This window comes from Carassius auratus, chromosome 37, assembly GCF_003368295.1.
Source record: "Carassius auratus strain Wakin chromosome 37, ASM336829v1, whole genome shotgun sequence".
NCBI lineage: Eukaryota > Metazoa > Chordata > Actinopteri > Cypriniformes > Cyprinidae > Carassius > Carassius auratus.
The window spans coordinates 8,435,264-8,459,920 of record NC_039279.1 but is presented as its reverse complement, the minus strand read 5'-3'; the positions used below and the strand labels follow the sequence as shown (position 1 = coordinate 8,459,920).

Sequence of the window (24,657 nt, the reverse complement as noted above, 5' to 3'; positions counted from 1 at the left end):
GACGTCACGCTCTTCCATTGGTCTGATTTCACACGATATTTAGAGTCGCGCACACTGGGCGCGTTCCCCAAAGCGCTTTGACGCAGCTCGAGTTCCTGAAGATGAACAAGTTGTTTTTGATGGCAGAGTATGAAATTCAACATGCTTTCTTTGGAATCACATGTGTGCATTGATGAGTTCTGCACAATTTTGATGCCACAATTTGGACTGGGTTGAGTATTTCCATAAAAGAAAGAAGAAAATTAACTGTTTATGAACAAATCCTGACTAATATGTAAATGATATCCATTTTTTTATGCATTCGTTTATCTATCTCGGTCAGGTTTAAAGTTAATACTTATAAAGTTCATTGAACCAAATCGAGTAAAACAATCTTGTATTCAAAAATCAGCTACTGTATAGCATTACAGGAGATTACAGATGACAGCTCTGTGAGGAAACCTGAGCGTTATTGAATCAGTATGTATGTCAGGGCGCGAGCACCACTGTGTAACCTGTTTCCCGCTCGCTCTCTTTCTCTCACTTTTTTCCAGCTCTAATGCACAGAACAGTGGCGTCTTTCTCCCGCAACCCAAAGTGTCAGTTTCTTCCTCCTCATCTTTAGACACGGCCTTTGCCAGCGGCGTTCGAATCATGCCCAGAACACACTGCAGCACTCTCCACAGGAAATAAAAGAAAAGAAAAGAGAATGTACCTGATGTCTGGAAAATGAAAACTCAAGTGCAGTACATCTCTATACCATTCCCTGTTGGATTTTAGAATGTTTGAGAATTAGATTATTTTTTACACTATATCTTACCTCGCCTAAAAAAGTTTCCAACCCGCATTGTATTATTGTGTTTAGCTTTGTTTTTCCCATCAGAGCTGACCCATTCTGGGGTTTTGACCCACCAGTTGAGGACCATTGTTTGAGACCACACAGACAACAGAGCCAGTCATCTGAGTGCTTTAAAAGAAATGTCCGATGGTTTGCATGCTCAGTTGTGCGAGGGACGGAGTGGAACGCAGAAAATTAAACATACCTGGGCTTTTAATCTGGTCCCTACTTTAAATCTAATCATATCTGCTTCATAGGAGAATTGAATGCCATCTGCATTCGTTATCATCACCTTTTGTATCATTATCTGCCAAACTCGTACAGTTTCTCCTCTACCTGCGTTTGGCCTGGACACCTGAGTACCAAGATCATGTGTAATGTATGCTTATAGCAGCCAACAAATGCCAGCCATGTGTGTGTGTGTGTTTGGCCTCTGCTGCTAGTATAATAGATTTTTTCCAGAGGGCCATCTGTTCTCTCAAAGACTCTCTCAGATTCCATATGGTCGGGATGGAGTGGACACATTCTGATGGAGAACCACTGGTGCCACCAAGGGCCATATCAAAAGGGCCAAACCAGTCATATTAAGTTTTTAAACCTGGTGCTTTTTTAAAATATATTTAATTTTAAATATAAACCTGGTGCTTTTTTTCATAAATATATCCCAACAATTTTTTTTTTTTACAAATTACATTCAATGAATCAATTTGGCACTATATTTGATTACCAAATACTGATTGCCTTTAGCTGAGAGAGACTGAGAGGACTATTGACTAGATGACCGAAGAAATCTTGAAACAGTACATGGGGTGAGGAGATCACATATATACTGGAGAGCAAGTCCATGCAAAGCTTTAAAAACGAAGAGCAGATTTTTAAAATCAACATGGAGCTTGACATGGAGCCAGTGTAGAGAGGTGAGTGCAAATATAATGTGCTTTTTAGTTCCAGTCAATTCACATACAAACAAGATACATTTATATTAATGATACTGATATATGCAAGCCTTAATATTCACATAAAAGTGTATTTTATCAAAGAGAGTTTAGATATTTAGATACGGCAAAAATATGGAGAGACTAATTGGGTGCCACGTGTTTTTGCAGAGATACAGACTGACTGTTCCAGTCTGGCAAATTCAATTAAAGGAGAGAAGAGGAGGCTTCATTCTCTTCCTCTGGTTTTCTCTCTCCCTCATCTCTCTGGTCCTCCCCCGTGTGTGGTTATGATCAATGTTTATGCACCATAATGTTTCCTGACTCTCCTGAGGCGTCAATGTGAAGGAGGGATTGACCCATCTCATGCTATGTTAGTGGGTCACGTTGAACTGCTGTCCTGCTGATTAAGTGCCGGGGGCCGCTGCTTCTCATTACGGCTACACGCGGAGCCCCGAGCTGCCACACGTTCAGAGCATGTGTGAGAAGTCTCACCACAAGTGCTTTGGGAATCGGAGTCCATTTCCTCTGTACGCCACTGCACCAAAAAAAGAGCAAGAAACGCAATATTATTGTAGAAGAAAGGGTCCATTTGTACTTTTGGTCATGGTGTTTAATGAGCCCTCAGGGGCTATACCTACAGTGCTGCAGATTTGGTGAAGATGCAATGCATAATGTATGTCTGAGAAAGGAGGTGGTAGAACCCCATTACCCACAATCCACATGCAAAGGAAACACAGTGTTTACCTAAAAATAAATAGACAGAGTGATCCTCAGAGGTTTAGTCTTATACATGCACGTTTATTAAATACAGACAGAGGCCGCTCAGCTACGCATTCCCAAAAAGTAAACATATATGCACAAACAACCCGATTAAGATGCACAGACATATACAGACTCAGATGTATACAGGAAAAAATGATGAATTCCCTGCTAAAACCTGTCGGGCACCTAGTTTTTCATCTCGCTCCTTCTCTCCTTTACGTTGTGTGGAGTAAGACCTTGGCTTTGTGAAAGGACATGAAGTGAATGGGGAAAAAAGCTAGGAAAGCAGAAAAAAAATATTAATTTACTGTTCCAGTTCAAAGCTTGGGGCAATTTGCCTCCATCTCCTAGCCTCCCTCCTCCACATGTATTTACCTTTTTCTTTCCCTGCATTATATGCTTCACATATCTGAGCCTGTTGCATCATTCTTTTTTTGGACTGAGACGGTTATACTCACAAACTGTAAAAAAGTAAATTAAATACTGTTTTACATTTAACTCAAGCATCTTCTTATAAATTTAATCTGGTCCGTATAGGATTTATAGGTAGGTTTGTCGTCTTTCCAGCACTTCACAGCACGGTCCAATTTCAAATTTGATTTAACCCGTTGTTGAAAACTTCATACATAAAATAACAAGGAAAAATCATAAAATAATGTTATGCTGACATCACATCTGAGTTTTTAACACCTGTAATAAAATATATAATAATACAAAATATATATAATAATATTATTATTTTAAAATATTGTTGATAACATTTTATTGTGATATTTTTAGACCAAGGATAAAATGAACTGAACTTGAATGCACTGTAAATTGCTTTGAAAAAATGCCAAATGCATACATGTGTAATAAACAACAAATACCAAATTGCATGCAGAATATGTTATGAATGCAAGTACTTGCTTTTTTACGGCATAATTTAAGTTTGTTCTTTGTATTTGTGTGTAATATATCAGCGTATTTGGACATGATACTCATTTTGCATACTATTTTTCGCAAACTAAATAACAAAGAAGGCCTATTTGGATGCAGAGAGTATTTTCATCAAGCTCTAGAAAAACTACAAAAGCGATAGCTTAAATTTGAGTTTAAGTTTCCTTTTAATTGTGTATGGTCCTCAGTCACTTTTACAGATTCAATTCCTCCTCCTGTTTTTACTTTTTATGAACAAGATTAACTCATATGACAAACTGAACCAGTTATGTTATTCTTTACAGAAAACAGAAACAAACAGTCCAGAGAAGAGCGTGTACTGCAACATGTGTGACTGTGCCCTGATTTTTGATGGGGTGAGAGGTTGGTTTTGCCTAGAGAGGTGGAATGCATGCAGCATGTGCATGTTTAAAGCAACATAACGGGAATTTCCACACCCAGATCCTACATATGTGTATTATGGAATTTGAAGGTACAATATGTGTGTGTACTAGGGGTGCTAATACTATCCAGGACCACACAAGCGTGAGAGGATGGGTCACGAAACATCACCCCTCTCCCACAGGCACCATCAACCTGGTGAGCGCTGCCACCTTCTCGGCTTTCAAGGCTGCAGAACATCCGGGAGAGGGCCCCAGCTAACCCACCCGGTCCAGCTACCCACCCGCCAACACCTTTAATCTCAGGGGTGTGTGCGAGCTCCCTCGGCCCTCCGTATGCCACAGCGCTCTACATTTATAGCTCATTACGGAGGTGACTGAGATGAGGAGGTGATGGGTGGAGGTGACCGGTGGGGAGAGCGAGGTGATATAGGAGCGTGATGCAGGAGGAGAGCAGCGTGTGGCTGCTTCAAGGGGTGGGTCGCTGTGCAGCCCACTAGAAGCATTTACAGACCATTAACGCCACAATCTGCATGCTGGTCTACAGTGAGTCTGTTTTTTTTTTTACAGTACAAGTGTGTGAATGGTACTGCTTTTTCTTTTTATAAATGTGGCCTTATTTATTTCTCTAGTTTTATTTGCTTTGGAGTTTTGGCCAGCAGCTGGTGTGTTTTATTTGTGTTGTGCTTGTGTAATGCTTGGCTTTTTTACAGTGTGTGTGTGTGTGTGTTTGTGCACAGCAACAACTAGACATGTTGTTCTGTCTTTTATGAGAACTTACAGAACATAAATGCCACTGCCAGCAATAAACACATCAATTTTCTCTCAAAGTGACAGGCGAGCTGTGGGGTAGAACCATGAGAAATGATAGAAATTCCTAAGATCACCTTTAACACAGTTACTTCTTGCACGACTATATGCAAATTGAAAGGGCTGTGTGATGTTGTGGTGTGTGATGTGATTTCACATGCCGATTGAAATGGACTCATAGAAAACCTAGAAATTCCTTGAAAATTTGTTTTGGGCTGGCAGAAAAACTGTCATCATTAACTTAACCTCATGTCATTCCAAATATTCTGTAAAACACAAAAGAAGATATTTTGATAAATGTATCAGTTTTTTTGTTTGTTTTCATCCATACTATGCAAAACTGTTAAGAGTGGTTCAACAATATTCAAAATATCTTCTTTTGTGTTCCACAGAAGAAAGAGAGTCATACAGGTTTGGAATGACATGAGATTGAGAAAATGAAGACTATACTTTCACTTTTGTGTAAACTGTTCATTTAATAAAAGCATAAAAATCATTTCTATAATGAAAAAGCATATTTCTAGTTGCTAGATTCTAAAATATTGAATTGACTGAATATTGCTATCAAGTAGATTAAAACGAAAGGTTTTGTTGCCATGAATTGCTCAAATTGGTTCACAAATCGCTCTGAATGGTTCAGTAACAAATAGAATTTATTAGCAAATGTGAAATGCAGAAGTGTCTTTTAAAGGGATAGTTCACCCAAAAATGAAAACTTTGATGTTTATCTGCTTACCCCCAGTGAATCTAAGATGTAGGTGACTTTGTTTCTTCAGTAGAACACAAACTGAGATTTTTAACACAAACCGTTGCAGTCTGTCAGTCTTATAATGGTGGTGAATGGGAATCACAGCATAAACAAACAAAAACAAATCAAACCCTTCGGCTCTTGACAATGCATTGATGTGTAAAGCCACAAAACGAACGGTCTGTGCAAGAAACTGAACAGTATTTCTATATTTTTTTAAACTAACTTAAACTAAGATTCATGCAGTGTCCAAACTGTTAGGACTCTCCTGAGTGCATTCTCAAGCAGGCGCTTGAGTCATCTTCTTCTTCTTGCTTTATGGCAGATCATTGACTTATAAGTGCATTACCGCCACCTATCTCTCAATGCTCAATTTGAGAGATAGGTGGTGGTATTGCACTTATAAATAGACGATCTGCTGTAAAGCAAGAAGAAGAAGACACCTCACGCGCAGGCTGTGTTTTGAGGAGGCGCTCATACAGTTCAGGCATTGCAGTGCATCATCTCTTCATGGTCATGAAACCTAATGAATTTATTTACTTGTATGCTGTATATTTGTTAGTTAGCTAAAATTTTCCCCTATACAGTAGCGCTTACTGTTGTGCAAAATTTAAAGGATTGTCACATCAAATTTTGTGACAATCGAGAACTTAACCAGAGGGAAAGATTTTCTGTATTTTACTCATACAAAGTTATTTTGCACCACATTCCATGTGATTCCAAGCCAAAATGAGCCACATGAAAAGGGAAAAGGAGACCTCAAACATGAAACACTGACTTTTGTTTTTCACAGAGGAAAGAAAGTCATACAGGGTTGAAACAACATGGGGGTGAGAGTTCTGACAGAATTGTCATTTTTAGGTGAATGGTTCCTTTACACAAACAACCCAAGGGGGTTTGAAGTCAGTGAGGCTTGATGTTGTGGCTGGTTTTTCCTGCTCTGCTGTTGTGTATGTGTCCAGCTTCTGAGAAACTGTGAGGGAAAGCAATCTGTGTTCAAGATAGGTAGTGATAGGCAATGCCTGCAGCTGAGATTGCCCAGACTGGTGAATGCACTGGCAGCGGGTGTACAGATCATAGGAGCCAAGATCCCGCATCTCTGCTTAAATTCCCAGCATAACCTACCGAGTGTCACTGAGTCACAGGGTTGTCCCAGCCTCTACCAGTACACACAACACACACACATGCATTGGAATTCCCTTTGTTTTCATTTGGCCTGACTCCTGCTCCACTCATAAAAATACTATACCTGTTTATCTGATGCACTGCCAGACCTCACCTGCTGTGTTTGCTCGGAAGTGTGCTGGAGCATTCAGGCTCTGTCAGATATCTCACACTCTACAGATGGCAGTTTTATTCTGTGATATCTCAATTGTGTACCACTTCCCTGGGCACAGACCATGGTGAAGTGTATGAATTACACACAGACAGGCAAGAATTGTAAGGGGGAAAGGAGATGGATCTTTAACTGGGCTCCTGTCCAAACACAGTGGCGACCTTTGACCCTACCTGCATCCCTGACCTCTGGCTGTGTTCCATTTGTCTCTCTACATTTTCTTCTTAAAGTCATGCTTATTTTATGTGTAAGCACGAAACATGATTAATGTCATCATTTTTGATACTAATGCACATAAGCTGTAGCCTGACTTCGTCATACTCATATTAAAATGTTGTGGGCGGCGTTCGGGCTGGCACCCAGGCTACATAAGCTGGGTTTCCATCCAAAGTTGCGAATTTAACTTATGCGCAAAACTTGAATTATTTTTTAAGGAAAGAAAACTAACAAGTATTTGTGTGATTATTAGTTATGGCAGTTTGTGTGAAAGACACTCATAGTGTAAATTTGTGCATCAGTGCTTTTTGACAATATCGGCAATATTTCATAATCTTTATACTTTGTTATGAACAAATATTCCTTAATTTGATAAATTTAAAAGTATAGTTTATCTAACATTTCCCATCTTTTAGCTTCATGTCTTTTCAAACCTGTATAACTTTATTTCATGTGTTTTTTTTTTTTTTTTTTTTTTTTGGTCATACTACTCTTGTCAACTACTATATCTTGTTTGGCCAATATTTTCTCGAACTGCTAGACTCCAAGAAAACATAAAAGCTCCATAAAACTAATCCATTTGATTAATGTGTATGTGTTATATTTTTTTAAGTTAAGGAATATACCCGAACTGCTATGACCAGATCATTGATTCACTGACAACTTGAGAACTCCATCAGTCTGACAGTGAATTAATCTTTCTCATTGAAAGATTGGACTCAAAAGAGTCATTCATTCATGATTTGAATATTGCTTAATATAAACATGCCAAAGAGAGACCAAAGAATAATGACAATCACATTTATGGAGCCCTCCTTGATTTTTATTACATTGAAAAAAGTGGCCAGCATAAAATAATTCACATTTTAAGTTCTACAAATAAAACTGTCATACAGATTTGGAACAACTGTGTGATAATAATAGATATCCCCATTCTTAAAATTTTACAGTAAAGAACTTGTATGTGTATGTGCGACACTTGATGTGGCTCCAATCACTTTTAATCAGCTTTGAATTCTCCCATCATTTTTTTTTAAATCGTACAGAATGAAGCACTTACAATGTCAAATTGCACAAGCATTTTAAACATATTTAATTAATCACATGTGTTTAACTTTGACAGCCCTAGAAAGTAGGTCATTAGACGGCTGTGCATTCGGTCCATTCAGCTTCACGTTGCGTCAGAGGAAGAGCAGTGTGCGATTTGCCACGATCTGAGGTGAAGTTCACAGCCTGACACTGAACATCCATCTGACTGCAGTGAGATCATTTGATAAGTTGCTAGACTCAAGCAATTCCTATTGGTATAGCGTAATGAAAAATAAATGCTGAAGCATCCGTCTCAAAGTAAATCTCAGGTTTTTTATGCCTGACTGACTGGCCTTGTAAAAGATTAATGGAGCATGATTTAGCTATGCACAAAGCCGGCAAACCCACAGAGAGCTTGATTCGCTGAATCTTCCTTATAACCACATCTTGAGAACATCAAAGTTTTGTTTTTTTTGATTGATCCACCTTAGAAACAGCGAAATCGGGAGAGGAAAGCCTCTAATATGTTTTTAAAATACAGTCACATTCTTGGCAGCGTCTTGACCTGTCTTTGCCAAAGGCATGGTGGAATGAGGGAGGAGGCCGTGCGCTCTTTGAAGGGGAGTGTTTGTGTATGTGTTGGGGAGGTAGCGTCAGTTTCCCACAATGCCCTTCCTTTTCCCTTTTTTTGTTCCCCCTACACATCCGTCTGTGCCTAAGGGAAGTGGCTTTGTCAGACTGACCTTACGTGAGATAACCATCGTCTCACTGTGTAGTCTCCTTCTTGCATTTGAGCAAATCCACCCCATTCATTTTCCCCATTCTTGAGCTAGAGAAGATGCTAAACAGACACAAGCTAAATTTCCCCTCGGATAAGATGGCAATTATTCAAACGCAATAAATGTCTGGGGTGATTAATGTTGTAAAAGCAAAGCATTGGATGGAAGGGGCTATATCTGCCAAAAGAAACTCCTTCCCTGTCCATCAGAAGAAATTCTTCAGGTTCAGCTGAACAATAGTAGACTGTTATGTATCTGCCTACCTGATGCATTGACTCACATTTAACATTTGGAGATTACTGACAAGTTAAATTTGTATTTCAGTTTGAATTGTGTTATTGTACCTGTACACTTTAAATTCAAACACATTATCTGTAAACAAAAACTGTGCAATCATAAAGGTGTGAATGTGTATATATATTCTAAATTTCATGTAAGTTTAATATTTTAGATAGCAGTTTTGTATTTTATTTTATTTATCTGTATGGCTCCATTTTCAGTGGCTATTATTCTGGTTTTCCAGCACTATAAATGCTAATTGGCCAACCTTCTCAAATATCTATACTGGTTGACCACTCTTCTCTTTCAACTTTTCTGTTCTGTCCATTTCTAAACCATTTCTCATCCCCTCTTTGTAAACCTGACATATAGTGGTAACAACTACTAAAAGGTCAACTACCCAGAGACAATAATCGGGCATGTGGTGACTTGCAGAGGCAGTTTAACCAGCCATCAGTCAAACAAATTTATCAGCCCTCTCCATCTAATGTAAACAGCAAATGTTGGGAAGCAGGATGAGTCAGGCAGGGTCCGATAGTAACACTTGCAATGCACCAAATGAAACAACAAAAGTGGCTGTGGTGAGTATTTTATATGTATTTATTGATTGATTTATTGTAGGAGTATTTGACTAGTGTACGGTTATCTTCAATACCTAAAGGTTTTTAGTTATTTATATATTTTTTTTCATAAAAAGAAACATATATGTGACGAGATATTTCTTGCATTTAACCACCCAGATGAAAACAAAGTGTCTGGCTGTACGCTAAACCTGGCCCCTAGTTCTAACATTGTTAGTTTGACATTGAAAATGGTCAACATGTGACCGAAACGTTTACCTTGTTTTATTCAGTAAATTGCTCATATTGCTTTCATCTCGCTTGTGACTCTTTGATGTTTGAGTGTGCAGACTGTTTCCAAGCTCTTCACCTTTGTAAGCTAAACCTGCCACCATCTCTGTTTTTAGAGGCTGTGCACAGATCTAATGCTATTTCAGGAGCACAATCACAAGAAAGGTGTTTGTTCAGTTTTGTTTTAACATGAAGGTGCTACTGAGCAAGCATGTGTGTAATTGGTGCATTCGATTTTTTAGTTAGGCTGAGATCGGCAATCAAGCAAATTAGCATTTTTCAATCCCTTTGGCATTAAAAAAAACACTCTTTTTCAATGTTGATTGGTTATGCAAGGATCTCTTTTTGCATTGTCGTCTTTGTGAAACATTCTTTAAAGGATGGTGTGCTCCGACTGGCATAGTGGCATCTGCACAACGTGGCCTTCACTAAGATCATATCAGATCACAATCTGGAATCTTTATCTCTTGAATCATCGGTGCTCTGTCATTAGCTGTTCATAAGCATAGTGGCTAACCTGTCAAATCCCACCAGATGAAAATGCCAATCTTTTAATCATCTTAACATTTTCTAAAGATTTTTTTTTTTACTTACTGCGTAATTTAATTGCACTGTGGCTCTGATGTAAAATGTTTATAGAAATAATATTGTAATTATAAAATATATTTTCTGTATTAGGAAGTCTGGAACATTCTGTCCTGAATGAAACAAGAGAGAAAGAATGAGAGAGACTGGCTAAGAGTCTGTTTCACCCTGCAACATGCTAACTAATTATTCTTTTTCATGCTGCTTTCAAACCAGCATTTTAAAGCATTGAATTAAAGGCAAGAAGAAAGTAAGCAAACGGGGGAAGAGCGAAACAGAGCCCACTTTCTTCCTGCCAATTAAAAAGTTTTAGTGCCGCATTTGAGAATGCAGAAAACAGTGACAAACTTGGAGCAAGAAAAATGAGCCTGAAAACCTTACTCAGCTGCACCTGCTGCAGTTTTTATATCCAGTGTATGCACTGTGTCAACATATATGTCAAGCGATGCCCCTTCACACACACAGCAAACCCACTCCCGCACACATTTGGCTTACGTACACAGGTGCAGTGTCAAAGATACCTGCAATGCTACACTTTAAAATTAATGTGGCCTTTGTGCATTTTTGGCTCCCTTTGCACTTTTTACAACACACACACTAAAACAAACAGTCATCATTAACAAACACCACCTTTCCTTTTTTCCTTGTTTATGGCCCTATTATGAATTAAACTTAAGCTGCTGTATTCTTTTTCTTGTTCTCTTGCTCCTGGTCTCCATCCTGTCCCTGTTCTCGCTCAGTTGCAAGTTTAACAGGAACCCTGCCTTGTAAAGCTACGTTTATAGATCCCGTATGTTTGATTGTATGGGGCTTTATGACTTTGACCTTGACTGAACAGAAGTGAGAGGTGGACCTCCTACAGTATACAGCCCTGGGCAGGGACAAGACTGTTCGCGTGTATGTTTTGGCCATGTGGCTGTGATAATGAGCGGCTTTGTAGTTGACCCAAAATTCAATGATCATTTACTCACCCTAGATATGTTTTTGAGAACCATGTGACTTTCTTTCTTTCTGTGTAACAAAAAAAGCATATATTTAGCAGAGTTTCTAAGCTGCTCTTTTCCATAAGCCTTATTCAGAAAATAATTGTTTCTCATGGGTTTTATCACTGTGGAGATTCCTTGGATTTGTTCCTCAAACAAAGTGGTTGTAAGGCTTTTGAAGATTTGGAAAATGAGGACTACTTCAGTGTTATTTTATGCCTTTTTAGAGCTTAAAGGGAGGGTGAAATGCTAATTTTCACTCAATCTCCTGTTAATCTTGAGTACCTATAGAGTAGTACTGCATCCTTTATATCTCCAAAAAGTCTTTAGTTTTATTATATTTATAAGAGAAAAATAGTCTGTGCCGATTTTTTTCGGAAAAACACGAGCAGCTGGAGGCGTGACGTGTGGGCGGAGCTAAAGAATCACGAGCGCCAGTAGGCTTTTGCGTTGAGAGCGTTTGGAAGTTGTGACATTACCGTGAGAAAAAAAAAAAACATCATCCAAAACAAACCATGGCTAGAAGGTATGTATTGAAACTGAATATATTTGCTTATGTAACCCCTCTCTCCCGGGTCCTTTCTGATGCTCCTCGCACTCGCTCCGAGCGGTGCTCGAACCCGGGTCTCCGGCATGGGAGGCGGATGCACTAACAAGGAGCCAGAGATATTTTAAGCAGTTTTACTCACCGCCTGCGGTTCCAACACACGAATGTGACCCTTTTTCGTTGGGATTGCATCATCCTTAAGAAATAAATGAGATGCAAATCCGGCGTCAAACTGGACCTTGTTTGTAAAACAAGCATCTTCGAAATGCCGGGAACAAACAAAAACACTTGCACAACTCCGTTGATGCTCTTTAAAAATAAACTTCGTCCACTGGTCCCTTAATGTTTTTTTTTTTTTTTTGGTAATCTGTGCAGGGTTGTCTTGCCCTCACAACCAAAAACACACTTCTTTTTTGACATTTCGCGACACTCTCGCTCTGATCAGTGAATGCCTGTGCTCTCTCAGTGCTCTGCTCTACGGGAGTGCCCGCTCTTCCGGCAGAAGTGCCCTTAGGACCCATATAAGGAAATTCCGCTCCATCTAACGTCACACAGAGCCATACTCAAAAAAACTTTCCGAAACTTGTGACAAACCGGAAGGAGTATTTTTGGAACAAACGTACATCTTAATTTTTTAAACTTTGTCCATGTTTAGCATGGGAATCCAACTCTTTAACAGTGTAAAAACTCAGTATGCATGAAATAGCATTTCACCCCCCCCCCCAACATCCCTAGTCCCCATCCACTTTTATTGCCTGAAGAGTGTAGCATAAATTCTCTTAAAAACATAATTTTTTTTGTTGCTCCACACAAGAAAAAGAGGTATACAGATTAATACAGATCTGCAAAGAAATGTCGGTGACAAAAAATAAGACAGAATGTTTAAAGGGGGGGTGAAATGCTATTTCATGCATACTGAGTTTTGTACACTGTTAAAGAGTTGGATTCCCATGCTAAACATGGAAAAAGTTTCAAAAATTAAGTTGTACGTTTGAAGGAGTATTTTTGTTCCAAAAAAACCTCTTCCGGTTTGTCACAAGTTTCGGAAAGTTTTTTTCGAGTATGGCTCTGTGTGACGTTAGATGGAGCGGAATTTCCTTATATGGGTCCTAAGTGCGCGCTCTTCTGTCGGATTTTCCTTATATGGGTCCTAAGTGTATAGCGGTATAGCAGAGCACTGAGAGGCTGAGCACAGCCTGATCAGAGCGAGAGCGTCGCGAAAAGTCACAAAAGAAGTGTGTTTTTGGTTGCCAGGGCAAGACAACCCTGCACAGATTACCAAAAGAGAAACAGCATTAAGGGACCAGTGGATGGAGTTTATTTTTACAGAGCATCAACGGAGTTGTGCAAGTGTTTTTGTTTGTTCCCTGCATTTCGGATTGCACATCGTTTATTTCTTAAGGATAATGCAGTCCCAACGGAAAAGGGTCACGATTGTTTGTTGGAACCACATGCGGTGAGTAAAACTGCTTCAAATATCTCTGTGTTGTTAACTTAGCTATCGGCGCGTAAGCACATCAAGTAAACAACATGCGATGTTGTCATCAAACTGCACTTTCCACATGTACAGCTTAAAAAAAAAAAAAAAAAAAAAGACGACATAAAGTGGAACTTAGTCATTTTCCAAAACCGCTAAGCAAATATATACAGTTTCAGTACATACCACATAGCATACCGCCTTTGCTGATGCTGCTCTTGTTAAATTTCAGCCTCTGGATCTGTGTCACAGCTTCCAGACGCTCTCAACTCAAAAGCCTACTGGCGATCGTGATTCTTTAGCTCCGCCCACACGTCACGCCTCTAGGTGCTCGTGTTTTTCCGGGAAAAATCGGTACAGACTATCTTTCTCTTATAAAATATAATAAAAATAAAGACTTTTTGGAGTTATGAAGGATGCAGTACTACTCTATAGGTACTCAAGATTAACAGGATATTGAGTGAAAACGAGCATTTCACCCCCCCTTTAATTTTGTTTGACCAATCCTTTCAGTGGCCGTCTACCAATCAGGAGGCAGCATCACCATTTGAAATACTGAATGAGCAGCTTCTCTCTCATTACTCATAATTCTCTTTCAGCATTTGTTAATCATTGGAGACTAATTATTGTGATTATTTGCAGCAGTCCCAGTGTGCATCACTGTTGTGTTGGTCATAACCCGCTTAAAAACGTTTAGACACACACTTTACTCTACACACAATCGACGGGACCACACTTTCACACACATCAGTTGCCCAGGCAGATGAAAAGGCCTGTTAGGCTGGCAAATATGTGAACAGGCAACTCTGATGAAAGATGATAGGCCAGCTGAGCATTAACTAATGCAGAACAAATGTCCTCTTGGCTTCATTGTCAAAGGATTGCCTCACACACTAGCCATGTGCTTTAATCGCCACGCACCTCTTCAGTCAGAATATGGGCCGTTCGGACGCAAGCGTATCCCTGCCGTATCAGTATACGAGTATCATGGAGTCCCGTGGCGTGTCTCCGCTCTGTGATTGTGCTTTGTCAAGCTTTGAGCTTAAGCCGCCAGATCCTTTCCTTTCTCTTCACACACAATAAAACGATCTAATTCCCCTTTCTGGACCAGAGCCACCCATTCATTGATGGATTCTGAGGGCCTGTACGGCATGTTGGGGAGTGCATTTAGTGTGCATAATAGATACCAAAGAAACATCAATAAACACTTACACATGCTCTTCTGTCAGCAGATCCATTTGTGAATTTGCATCGATATATCAGTAATCACTTAAGATGCCTTTATAGAGGAGACTAGACAACTTTACATTGAAGAAACAATTGGGGATGAGCGATATGAGCCAAAAAATCATATCTCTGTATTTTTAGGCTGAAGGCAGATTACGATATACATCTTGGTAATTTTTAGACTGAATCTACACGGCTTCCACTTTTAGATGCAACATAATCATGGCATTCTATGCGGATTAAATAGTTCCGCTGCTCCAAATAACTAAACTAGGGCTGCAATTTGATTATTTCTTTAATCAATCAATTGATTTATATATTTTTTTTCTCTGTATTTATTAAAATAAATTAATATGATTCCACATCCTGACCAATGTTGTCCCCCAAACAATGTGAAAATTTAATATAGTCTAGGGTGTACATTATGAGCTAAAAAAAGCAGACATTAAAATCACTAGATTAAAATGAAAACAGAAGCACAGACTAAATGTTTACTGGTAAGAGGTCAAAGGAACACACTTTCACTTTATATTTGCGCTCCGTTTTGATTGCACTTGTTTGATATGACTTTCTTACATTTACAGGTGAGAATATATGATGAAACATAAGTTATGCACTGAGGAAAACACCTCTCAAATAGCACACTGTATCTGTTAGCACATGTACCTGTCACCTGAAGGGGGCATATCAGCTAAGAGCACCTGAAAAGTCTTTAATTAAAAAGCAAGTCTCATGTTTAGGACAGTTTGGCTCTTTCCCTGCAGCTGCTCACCCTGTGGCCTTGCTTTTTTTCAGATGCGCTCACAAAATCAAACTACTGTATATCAATGTACTGTAAACAGTATTGTCTGATTCTATATTGTTTTTGAAAATATATCAGTGTACATTACAAAGTTCATATACTGTATCACCCCAGTTCTAAAAAGAATCCCTGATCAGTGGCTTTTTTGAGCTCATATTCTGTCCTTATTGACCTGTAACAACAACAAAACAGAGACTAAATTTGGATACCGATTTGTCGTCTTGCCAAATCCCTAATTTGCTCGTACACATCGACTTTCTTTGTCTAATCTCATCTGTTATAGTTAGCCTGTGCGTCCATTGCAGTAGAGTCTGCATACACAAATAAGTCTAAAGACACCGTTAAAAGACTGTAAGCGATGATATATCCAGGTGAAGTGACCATCTAAATGGTCCCGCTCATCAGAATTGAGTAGCCTGTGGAATCACGATCATTGTTTTTCTCAATATCCCACCGCCTAATCCAGATTATCGAGGCAGTCGAGCCCTTGCGATTTACACAGGTTTTAAGACGCATTGTTGCTGCCAAAGAATTGATTGAGCAGCCTAGTGGTGCATGTGAGCTCCTGGGTTTGCACAGGGTAAAGGGAGAGATGGGATTAGGGCCCTCCTAATCGAAATTGTTGCCTGGAAAGTGTGCTTTCTGTCTCCAGTGAGCCGGCTATATTTTGGAGAGCCCATGGGAAGCATGCTACATGGGACAGCCAGTTAAAAGAGGAGAGGGTGCACACACATTTGTCACTCAGTTTCAGAATAGAATTTAGACCAGAATTATGATACTGGAGTATGTATGCATCTATTTTATTTTATTTTATTTAAAAAAATAATACATTTGACTAAATCCAAGTTTGCGAGGGGCATTTTTGTTTAATACATTGAATCAAGATTACTTTTATTTGTAAAATCTCAGTATTATTGATCATAGAGGTGAAAATTCAATGAATATATATACAAATAATATATATAAAGGCCAGATTTACTAACAGCTTGCACCAGCGCAAACGTCTTTTGGCATCAAAATAGTATTGTCAGGATTAACTAAAGACGTGCAGTGAAGAATTAATGCTTAAAAGACGTGGACAGTTATTTTCGCTTCTGACTTTATTGAATATACATTGCAGGTGTTTCAGACGCTAATTTGCCCTGTTTATTAAATCTGGCCCATAAAATATAAATAAATATATAAAAAAAATAATAATACAAATACACAAATAATTAATAAATTAAAAAATCTTTAGCTTCGCTTGTACAGAGTCCAATATAATGTATAATATGTATAAATGTATAATAAAATTGTATGGAGCCCCATAAAAAATAAAGGGATCAGATCAACAATTATTTCTCAAAATAATTGACTTCCAGAGAACCTTTTTGTTTGCTCACAAAGGTTTTGCACTCCCCCAAAAAACTTCGCCTGAGAAACTTTGCAGTCACTCAAAAAAGTGTTGCATTACCTACTAAATTTGGTGTTAGCTCTCAAAATTGTGCATTTCCCAAAAAATGTTATGCTAGAAAAAATGCTGCTTTCATTACCCTGAGTTATTGCAGCATTCATTGATTCTTTCTCTTTTTTTTGCAGACCTCATCACATATTGCTGAGTTGGAGAGCGAGGTGGGCTTGGTTTGCGAGCTTCGCTCCGCAGAGCTGTCCGATGACTGTCTGACTCATCACAACCCGCGAATGACAGGCGTGCATTCGAGGGTGGGGCACGCCTCAGTCTCACATGATTGGCTGCTGGATGGAAATAAGGTGAATGGAACATATGCCCAAGGAGCAGGACCCAAACCAATCAGAGGGAGAAGAGAAACGGTGAGCTTGTTAAGAACTGATCTTACATTTCACTGCTGGTCATATGCTCTCCATATAACCATCTATGTGACAAATAAAAATCTTGAATCTTGATCTCACAAGAGATTCCATACTCATTAGTGGGGCTACAACATATCATAATGAAGTTGAGTTTGTATAGTATGTCTTGGTGCCAAGTTGCCCGTACTCCTTGTTTCTGTTGTAAGGGAAACAGGTCAATTTAGCTCAAAGGGAATCATTTAAGATTTTAAAGGGAATTTGAACAGAATCACTGTTTCACGGCTGTTCACGGAGACGCGCCTGCGATTCAGTGAACGAGCCGTTTAACATCAAATCTGCGCTGGATACTAATATCCAAACTATAGTGAAAACACTATCAATTAGCACAGTAACAAGATCGGCAGTTTAAGACATTAACTTGTAAGCACAAAACACAAGATACTTCTCTTTTCAATATGAATAAGGCTTTATTAGATAAATCTAAGACATGTAAACTAATCAAACACATAAACGCACGCACACACACATTCACACAAGTTGCAGGAAGGTCGAAAGTTAGGGAAAGATGAGTTTAAGAGAATGGAAATATGTAATCCCAAGTTTACAGCAATACGTTAAATTGCATAGACATGAACAACCATCAATCACGTAATTAGCCTTTGAATTGAGTTCCTCAATGTGACTAAAATTATATTAGATACACCAGTACAACAAATATCTGGGGATACGTTGCCTTAGTTTCCTGTGAAAGGGACTCCCGTTGAAAGGGGTATCCCGGTGTCGCTGATTGGCTGGAAGTTCAGTAGTGAAGTGACGTCTTGGGAAGCCCGTGGTTGTTGGGCATTGGCTGACAGTGCAGAGTCGTGTGCGCTGGTCGAAGTTGAACGGGCATCCGAGGTCAGGCGTTGGAGACTCGACGTTACAAAACTTAACTCAGAACACAAAACTCTCAAACGGAAAAGAAAAGAAATAAAGTTTGACGAGACTAGGTTGTGTTCCTTCTCATAGTAGCAGCAGTAGGCAGGCACGCTGGAACCGCGCTCAAAGAACAATGACGACTAACCGCATGGCTAGATGCTTATAGCTAAAGCTAGGTAGCAAAGCTACAAGCTAAAAGCTAAGAGCAGGCATGACTGATAGCAGCAGCTAGACTAGAACTAAAAGCCGACTAAAAGCCGACATGGCTAATAGCAGCAGGCAGACTAAAAGCAAGGCATGACTAAAAGCGAAATTACATCGTGTCCAAAGTATTTAAAACTTCCTGTTGGCCACCCCTCAAATGTTGCCTTGACCAATCAGATATGTTCTTGAGTCTTGGGTATCATAAATCATTTGTTTATCTTACCAAGCATGTGGTTCTTGCCTCACAGGGTCTAATTTTGGACATGATTCCTATAACATGATTATGATATATTTTACAAATAAATGATTGTCAGGGCAATATCAAGCAAGAAAATTCAATCACACACATATCAAACACGACTATGTACCCTTCAGCTATACCATAGTCATTTAAAGAAAACATACACGATAAGTGATTATAACATGATAGTCAAATGTGTGGGTTACACGTAAATGAATATGGAGTTAAGCAATAGAATGATTCATTCATAAGTCTTTTTTAAGTTCATTCTGGTCCATATATAATGTATAAAAAGGGTTTCTTTGCCATTCTCTGGCAAAGGACTTTTCTGTGAAGACAAAGGTTTAAAGCCCTTCCCCCTTAGGAATTTCAGTCTGGTTTCACTGGCTGGGGGGGGAAGTCAATGCAAGTATTTAACTTGATCTCCTGGGTTTACATGTGATGTCCAGCGTTGCATTCCAATCACGAACAATAAATTTGACAATCTCTTCTTTGAATTAAAATTGTCAATAATTGTTCTATTGGTGTTAATGTTGAAAGCTGTTGTGTGAACAAGTTGGTTGGTTGGTTATCTTGTTTGGTTCCTGTGGCACTAGAACTGATTTATGACTTCCTGAGGAATTCAGCTCATGTTTCAATGCACACAGCTCTGATAGACTCTTTGATTTGTCTGATTTGACTCATTTCTGCTACATATATCCCCCTTTCGATCGGCGAGGTGTTTAGGTGAAGACATCGTCGATCGCTGGAGAAACAAAGGCAGAAGAAGCAGACAAACACAGCAAACAGCAAGACAACACCTCCATGACAGTTACTGTACTGGTGCAGGCATCAGGTTATTTAGGTACACGTGGTTAAGTTCAATTAGTCAATGTAGTTTAGCACATTGAGGATAGTTTAGATGGTCTTGGAAATTGTTTTTATTTTGATTCATCAATCAAATTTGTGGTTAACTTTGTTTGGTTCTTCTAGGTTGTCTTACTTTACATGTTTACCATTAGTTTTCTAGTAATTTCATTTTCAATTCAATGGATTGACCTATCATGCATGGAGCTCTCTGGCTTCCATTCAGTTTAGAGTGGCTGGCGGATATTAGGTGTTGCGAGTCAATCCTAATATCAGACCTTCAACCCTCGCAGGGTGTCTAGGCATTTCACCTACTCAGGAAAGAGGGGAAGGAGAAGGATAGGTAAAAGAAGAACAAAACAAAACAAGGCTGCTGTGGGTTTTCCTAGCATGTGTTACAACTACTATTGAGCTAGGATGTCAGGTGCAGCTAGTGTCGTGAACCTTAACTTAGTGTCAGGTGTTCTACCTATTGTGAGGATGGCTGCACGTTTCTTCATGGTGGGTATGTGTAACTTTGTTACGCTAAAAGTTGGATATTCTACCTGTGGGAAGAATATGTTTGTTGACTGTGTTATCAGTAGATGTGTTTACCTCTGGGTGTAGGTAATGTTGTGTATTTCCGGGTGTAGTGCATGTGTGGTCAGATCTGTTCAAGTCTGTGTTGTCTCCCCCTTTTTCTAGCATGTCACTGAAGACTGGCTCTCTGCATCTTTGGCTTGGATGAGGGCGTGTCCATGGTCTAATGAGGGGTCAGTCCAGCAAGGCAGGAAGTTCTTTAGCACGCCGTCGGAGGCAGTTTGGCATGGCTGTGTGAAGCTGAGTTGCAAAACTTGTCTCCTATGTTGCATTCTTCTTGTGATGCCTTCTGGCTGTAGCAGACTTTCTGACCTTCTGTGCTCTGGTGGTTGCTGTTGCACAGGCAGGGAATGTGGTACTTGGAGTTGGAGTTCATTTGACAGTTTGTTAGTGACTGAGGTGATGTCCTTTAGTACCTCAGATTTTTCATCAACAGTTAGCCGTGAAAGACTTGTTCATTCTGGGTTGTTGTTGAACAGGTGCTTGTCATCTCTGATGCGGTGCACCAGGTGATCACCGGCCTTCCGTTCTGTCGCTGGTCACAGCGAGCATGACTCAACTTTGTGGTCATATGCATGTAAATTGTCTTGAAGGAACTCTCTTAGTTGTTCCATGACTTGTTCCGTGTCTTCTAATGGTAAGCGGTTATGTTCTTGTGCATACTCAGCACTGTGCATGTCTGAGTGGTGCTGAGGTGGGTTTTGTTGTCGCTTACCCACACGAGTTGCTCTTGGATGAGTCAGGTGATTACCTTTGGATCTCTGGTTAGGTTTCCAGATGTTATCCTTTTGGTTTCTTGAGAAGCGTGGCTGGTCCCATGGATTTTTCCAGCAGTTGGGCTGAAAGCGGTCGTGGATATGGGCGTCACGTTCTCTGTGCTCTTGATGGAAGACTCTGGTGTTGTGATGCCACTGGGTGTCGTCCAGTGCAAAGCTTGAGTCTTTGTTGACAGAGTTCAAGAGTGTGGAGGTTTTGTTACCTTTCTTTGAGGCCAACTTCTGCTTGTTATAGGCCTTCTGTGTTAGGTCACGCAACTGTTGGATGGTCATGGAGTTCGGACAGGCCATGACACCTAGATGGTGACTGACTCCGGGGTGCAGATTCTTTAGGAAGAGTGTTTTGAAGTTCACATCCTCTTCAAGGTCAGAGTTGTTGTGTGCACCAAAGTAGGATTGTCGGAGTCGGTTGTAGTAAGCTTGTGGAGTCTCTTGACGACCTTGTTTGGTTTCCAAGGCAGTTAACAGTCCATGTTCAGACTCTGGGTCTGTAAACTCTTTAATCAGGACCTCACGAAGTCGCTGGTAGTTTGACTTGGTTTGACTGGGCTGTCGATCTAGAAAGTTTCGTACCTCGGAACTGGACGTGGCTCTAAGGAGGTATAACCAGTCTCTGTCAGTCACATGAGGTCTCACTTCCAGGTGAAATTCGATATCTCGCAGGTAAGCTTGGATGTCGGGGCTTTCTGTGGAGTTCGGGTTGAACCTGCTGATGTTTTTAGACAGCTTGTTGAGGTCTTTGATTGTCATCCCGTGTGCAGCTTCAAGGCCTTGGACGGGAGGTTTTCTTTCGTTGGCAGGAAAGGGTTGTGTGGCGAAGGCAGGTGAGGTTTTGGGTTGTGGCCCTTCGCTCCTTTCGTCATATGCCAGTTCTTGGACGTGGGACTCTGCTCTGCTCAGCAGTGATGAGGCTAAGAGAGGTTTCTCTTTCCTTAGCTCTTGTTTGTGCTTGTAAGCATTTTGGAGTTCTTTTCTGACCATGTAGAGCTCATCGTTGGTATCGTCTATATGTTGGGTCAGATTGTCCGTTTCAGTTCTGTACCTTTCAAGGTGGTCTTTCAAAGCACTATTTTCAGAATTCTTGTTTCTGATGTCTATCTTGGCTTTCTCTAGTAGCTGTTCGGCATACTGGAGTCTGTTTACCAGGTCTTTCTGAGCAGCCGTTGCATGTTGCTGGTCGAGCTGAGCTGCTGCCAGGGCTGCTTGGAGCTTCATAACTTGTTCTGTTGTATCCTGCTCCCTCTCGCTGGGTGCTTTGAGTTGATCTTGAACTTTCACTTCCAGCTTGTCTATGCGACGTTCAGCACGTGTCAGCTCCTCTTGAAGGTGGGTGATGTGCTTGTCGCTCAGTTTCAGCTGGGTTGTGAAGGCATAGCTTAGTGAGCTCGTGATCTTGACTAGCTCCTCGTGGTTGTTGTTCTGGCTTGAATCTTGTGTCAGGAATCTTCTCAGGATTAGGATTATTATTAAAAATAATAACAGTTCAAATGTCTTTGGAGTGAGGCTGTCTGTTATGCCTGTCAGCCAAATGTTCACATCTTCCCCATGGGAAATGGGGTCTGCAGTCTGCGGCATGTTGGCACGCTGGGAAGAAGAGAGACTGACACAGATCTGTGTGGAGTAAAAGCCTATGTGTGGTGGGACAACTAAGTGTTGTATCAGTGATTGTGAACCACTAGTGAAATGTGGTGATGACTGTGTTGGTCTCAGGGTGTCTAAGTAGACTAGAGATGCGAAGACTTTGTCACTCTAATGAGGAAGAGGAAAAGAGAGACAGAGGTGAAAAACAAATTCAAATGACAAGCAAAATTTCTGTTTTTCAAATGAGGAAAATTATTTTTTCCAATTAAATGTTATCAAAAACGTAAACAATATTATTATATTTCTTGCTTTGGACAAAAGAATACAATAATAATTCTGATATCTCTTTTCTTAGTCTGACAGGATTGACACCGTACACCTTTCAGTTGGACCGCTCACCAGGGAGTCAGCGAGGGCGACAGTTGCTCAACACGTATCTCTATTAAATTGATCTCAACGTTGGATGAGATGCTAAAACTTGGATTGCGTTTCCAAATGTAGGGAGGTTAGGAAGAACAAATGAGAGGATGATTACAATCAAATTCATAAGAATGATTCGTCGTCTTTGGCACGATTGTGTATTTACTTCACTTAGAATTTATTGATGGTTCTTACATGTCCTACAAATGTAAAAAGAGAAGAGGAAAGTAAAGGAGAGAGAGGACGGAGATGGTAAGTCTCAGTAGCGGTTACCTCAACTACAAGGAGAGCGTTGTGTTAGTTGCTGCACAACTAATCAAACAAAATAAACTTTAAGTGAAAGAGAGTTGTCTTTCTAATTTATTTGAACTCGTAGTGAGGGATAACAATGTCTCCTTTTAGGGCTCAGGTTTGTCGTTCCCAGGCTAGGATACACAAAAGAAATGGTAAGAAATAGGAAAATTTAAAAAATTAATAAATGGTCAAAATATGCAAAAATGAAATTAAAAAGAGGAAATCAATACGTAAAACAATAGTGGTTAAGTGTATAACCAAAATAGGAAGAGGGGTAAAACGCATTCAAATAAGTAAAGGTCTGAATAGCATATATTCAGATGGGTAATAAATAAATTAGGAAGAATAAGTTTACTTAACTTCCAAAGTTCAAGGCTTATTCATTCCTAAAATAATTAAGACCAAAAGAGAATACTAGAAATAAAAGATCATATGAAATGATCTGAGAGGGAAATTTTAAATGATTCAAAATAAATTTAATGTTTCAATTAAATTTCAATTTGACAATTAATAATTGTGAGTCAGTATTTCCCTTTCTAGTAAAATGAAAATAAGTGGTCTAGTGAGAAAACAGAGCGATAAAAAGAAAGAGACTAACAAGTGTTAGTTAAGATGTTTAAAATGGTTAAATCACGTCAGCGTTGCCCAAACACACATTATTCTACCACTGGATGGTAATGCTAACGGCTAACCTTTGAGGCTAGTGGCTTTAGTATAGACTTCAATGTAAATGCAATGGTTTCGTTAGCTTAGCGACACCGCAGAGTTTGTGCGCTGCGCGTGCACAGTTCAGAGTTGCTCCGGAAGTACGTTAGTCTTCCTGGTCACGGTCGTCACTATGGCAACCAAAACACATTCTAGTGGATTAGCACATGAATCGTTGCATTGTTGCAAATACAGTTAAGCATGTTACATGAAATGTCGGCTCATTTCAACACTGTACAAATAACAACACCGCCTTTCAGTTGGTTTTGCGATGTGGCACTTAAACTCTCAGTTTGTATAGAGTTAAATTTATCTTAATTCAAATAGCAGCTTCCTGCTGTAGTTATTATATCAATCTCAGCAATTTGATTCTCCGTGCCAGTTTTTCTGGACACAAACATAAAAGTTTTCCTTCGCTGTTGGTACACAGTTAAAATTTACTTGATCAAGCTTTTAAAACACTCCCATTCAAATTACTCTCGGACACACGCAGTGTTACGCGAGATTGCATTCACTTTGTGAACGGATACAAATGGGCAAACATTGTTCTCTAATGTTTAACGTTAACTTAGGGGAGTCGAATATCAAATTTGATTCGGCAGTGGAACACGCACTGGCAATCAAACTATATGAAATATGAATACGGGGACTTTGATAAATAGATTGAGGAACCCGCTCAAAACTATTCTTTATTCACCGATTTATATCCCTTTTTAAACACTAACAGTTTAGCTCCGTTCAGCAAACAGTGACTGAGATAGCGTTTGAGACACTGGAAC

General features: G+C 39.7%; 1 protein-coding gene across 3 annotated transcripts in view; it reads left to right on the top strand.

Annotated features, from left to right (window-relative positions):
- LOC113056082 (thyroid hormone receptor alpha-like) overlaps nucleotides 1-24,657 on the top strand; it is a 128,242-nt gene that overhangs the window by 78,583 nt on the left and 25,002 nt on the right. For 2 of the 3 annotated variants that reach the window (XM_026222567.1, XM_026222568.1), the window contains one exon: nucleotides 17,084-17,314. In XM_026222567.1, coding sequence (XP_026078352.1) covers nucleotides 17,259-17,314 — 56 coding nt within the window. In that variant the 5' untranslated portion in view covers nucleotides 17,084-17,258. Of the gene's footprint in view, nucleotides 1-3,569; nucleotides 4,383-17,083; nucleotides 17,315-24,657 lie in introns of those variants that run through there. The other variant, XM_026222569.1, reaches the window with a different exon arrangement.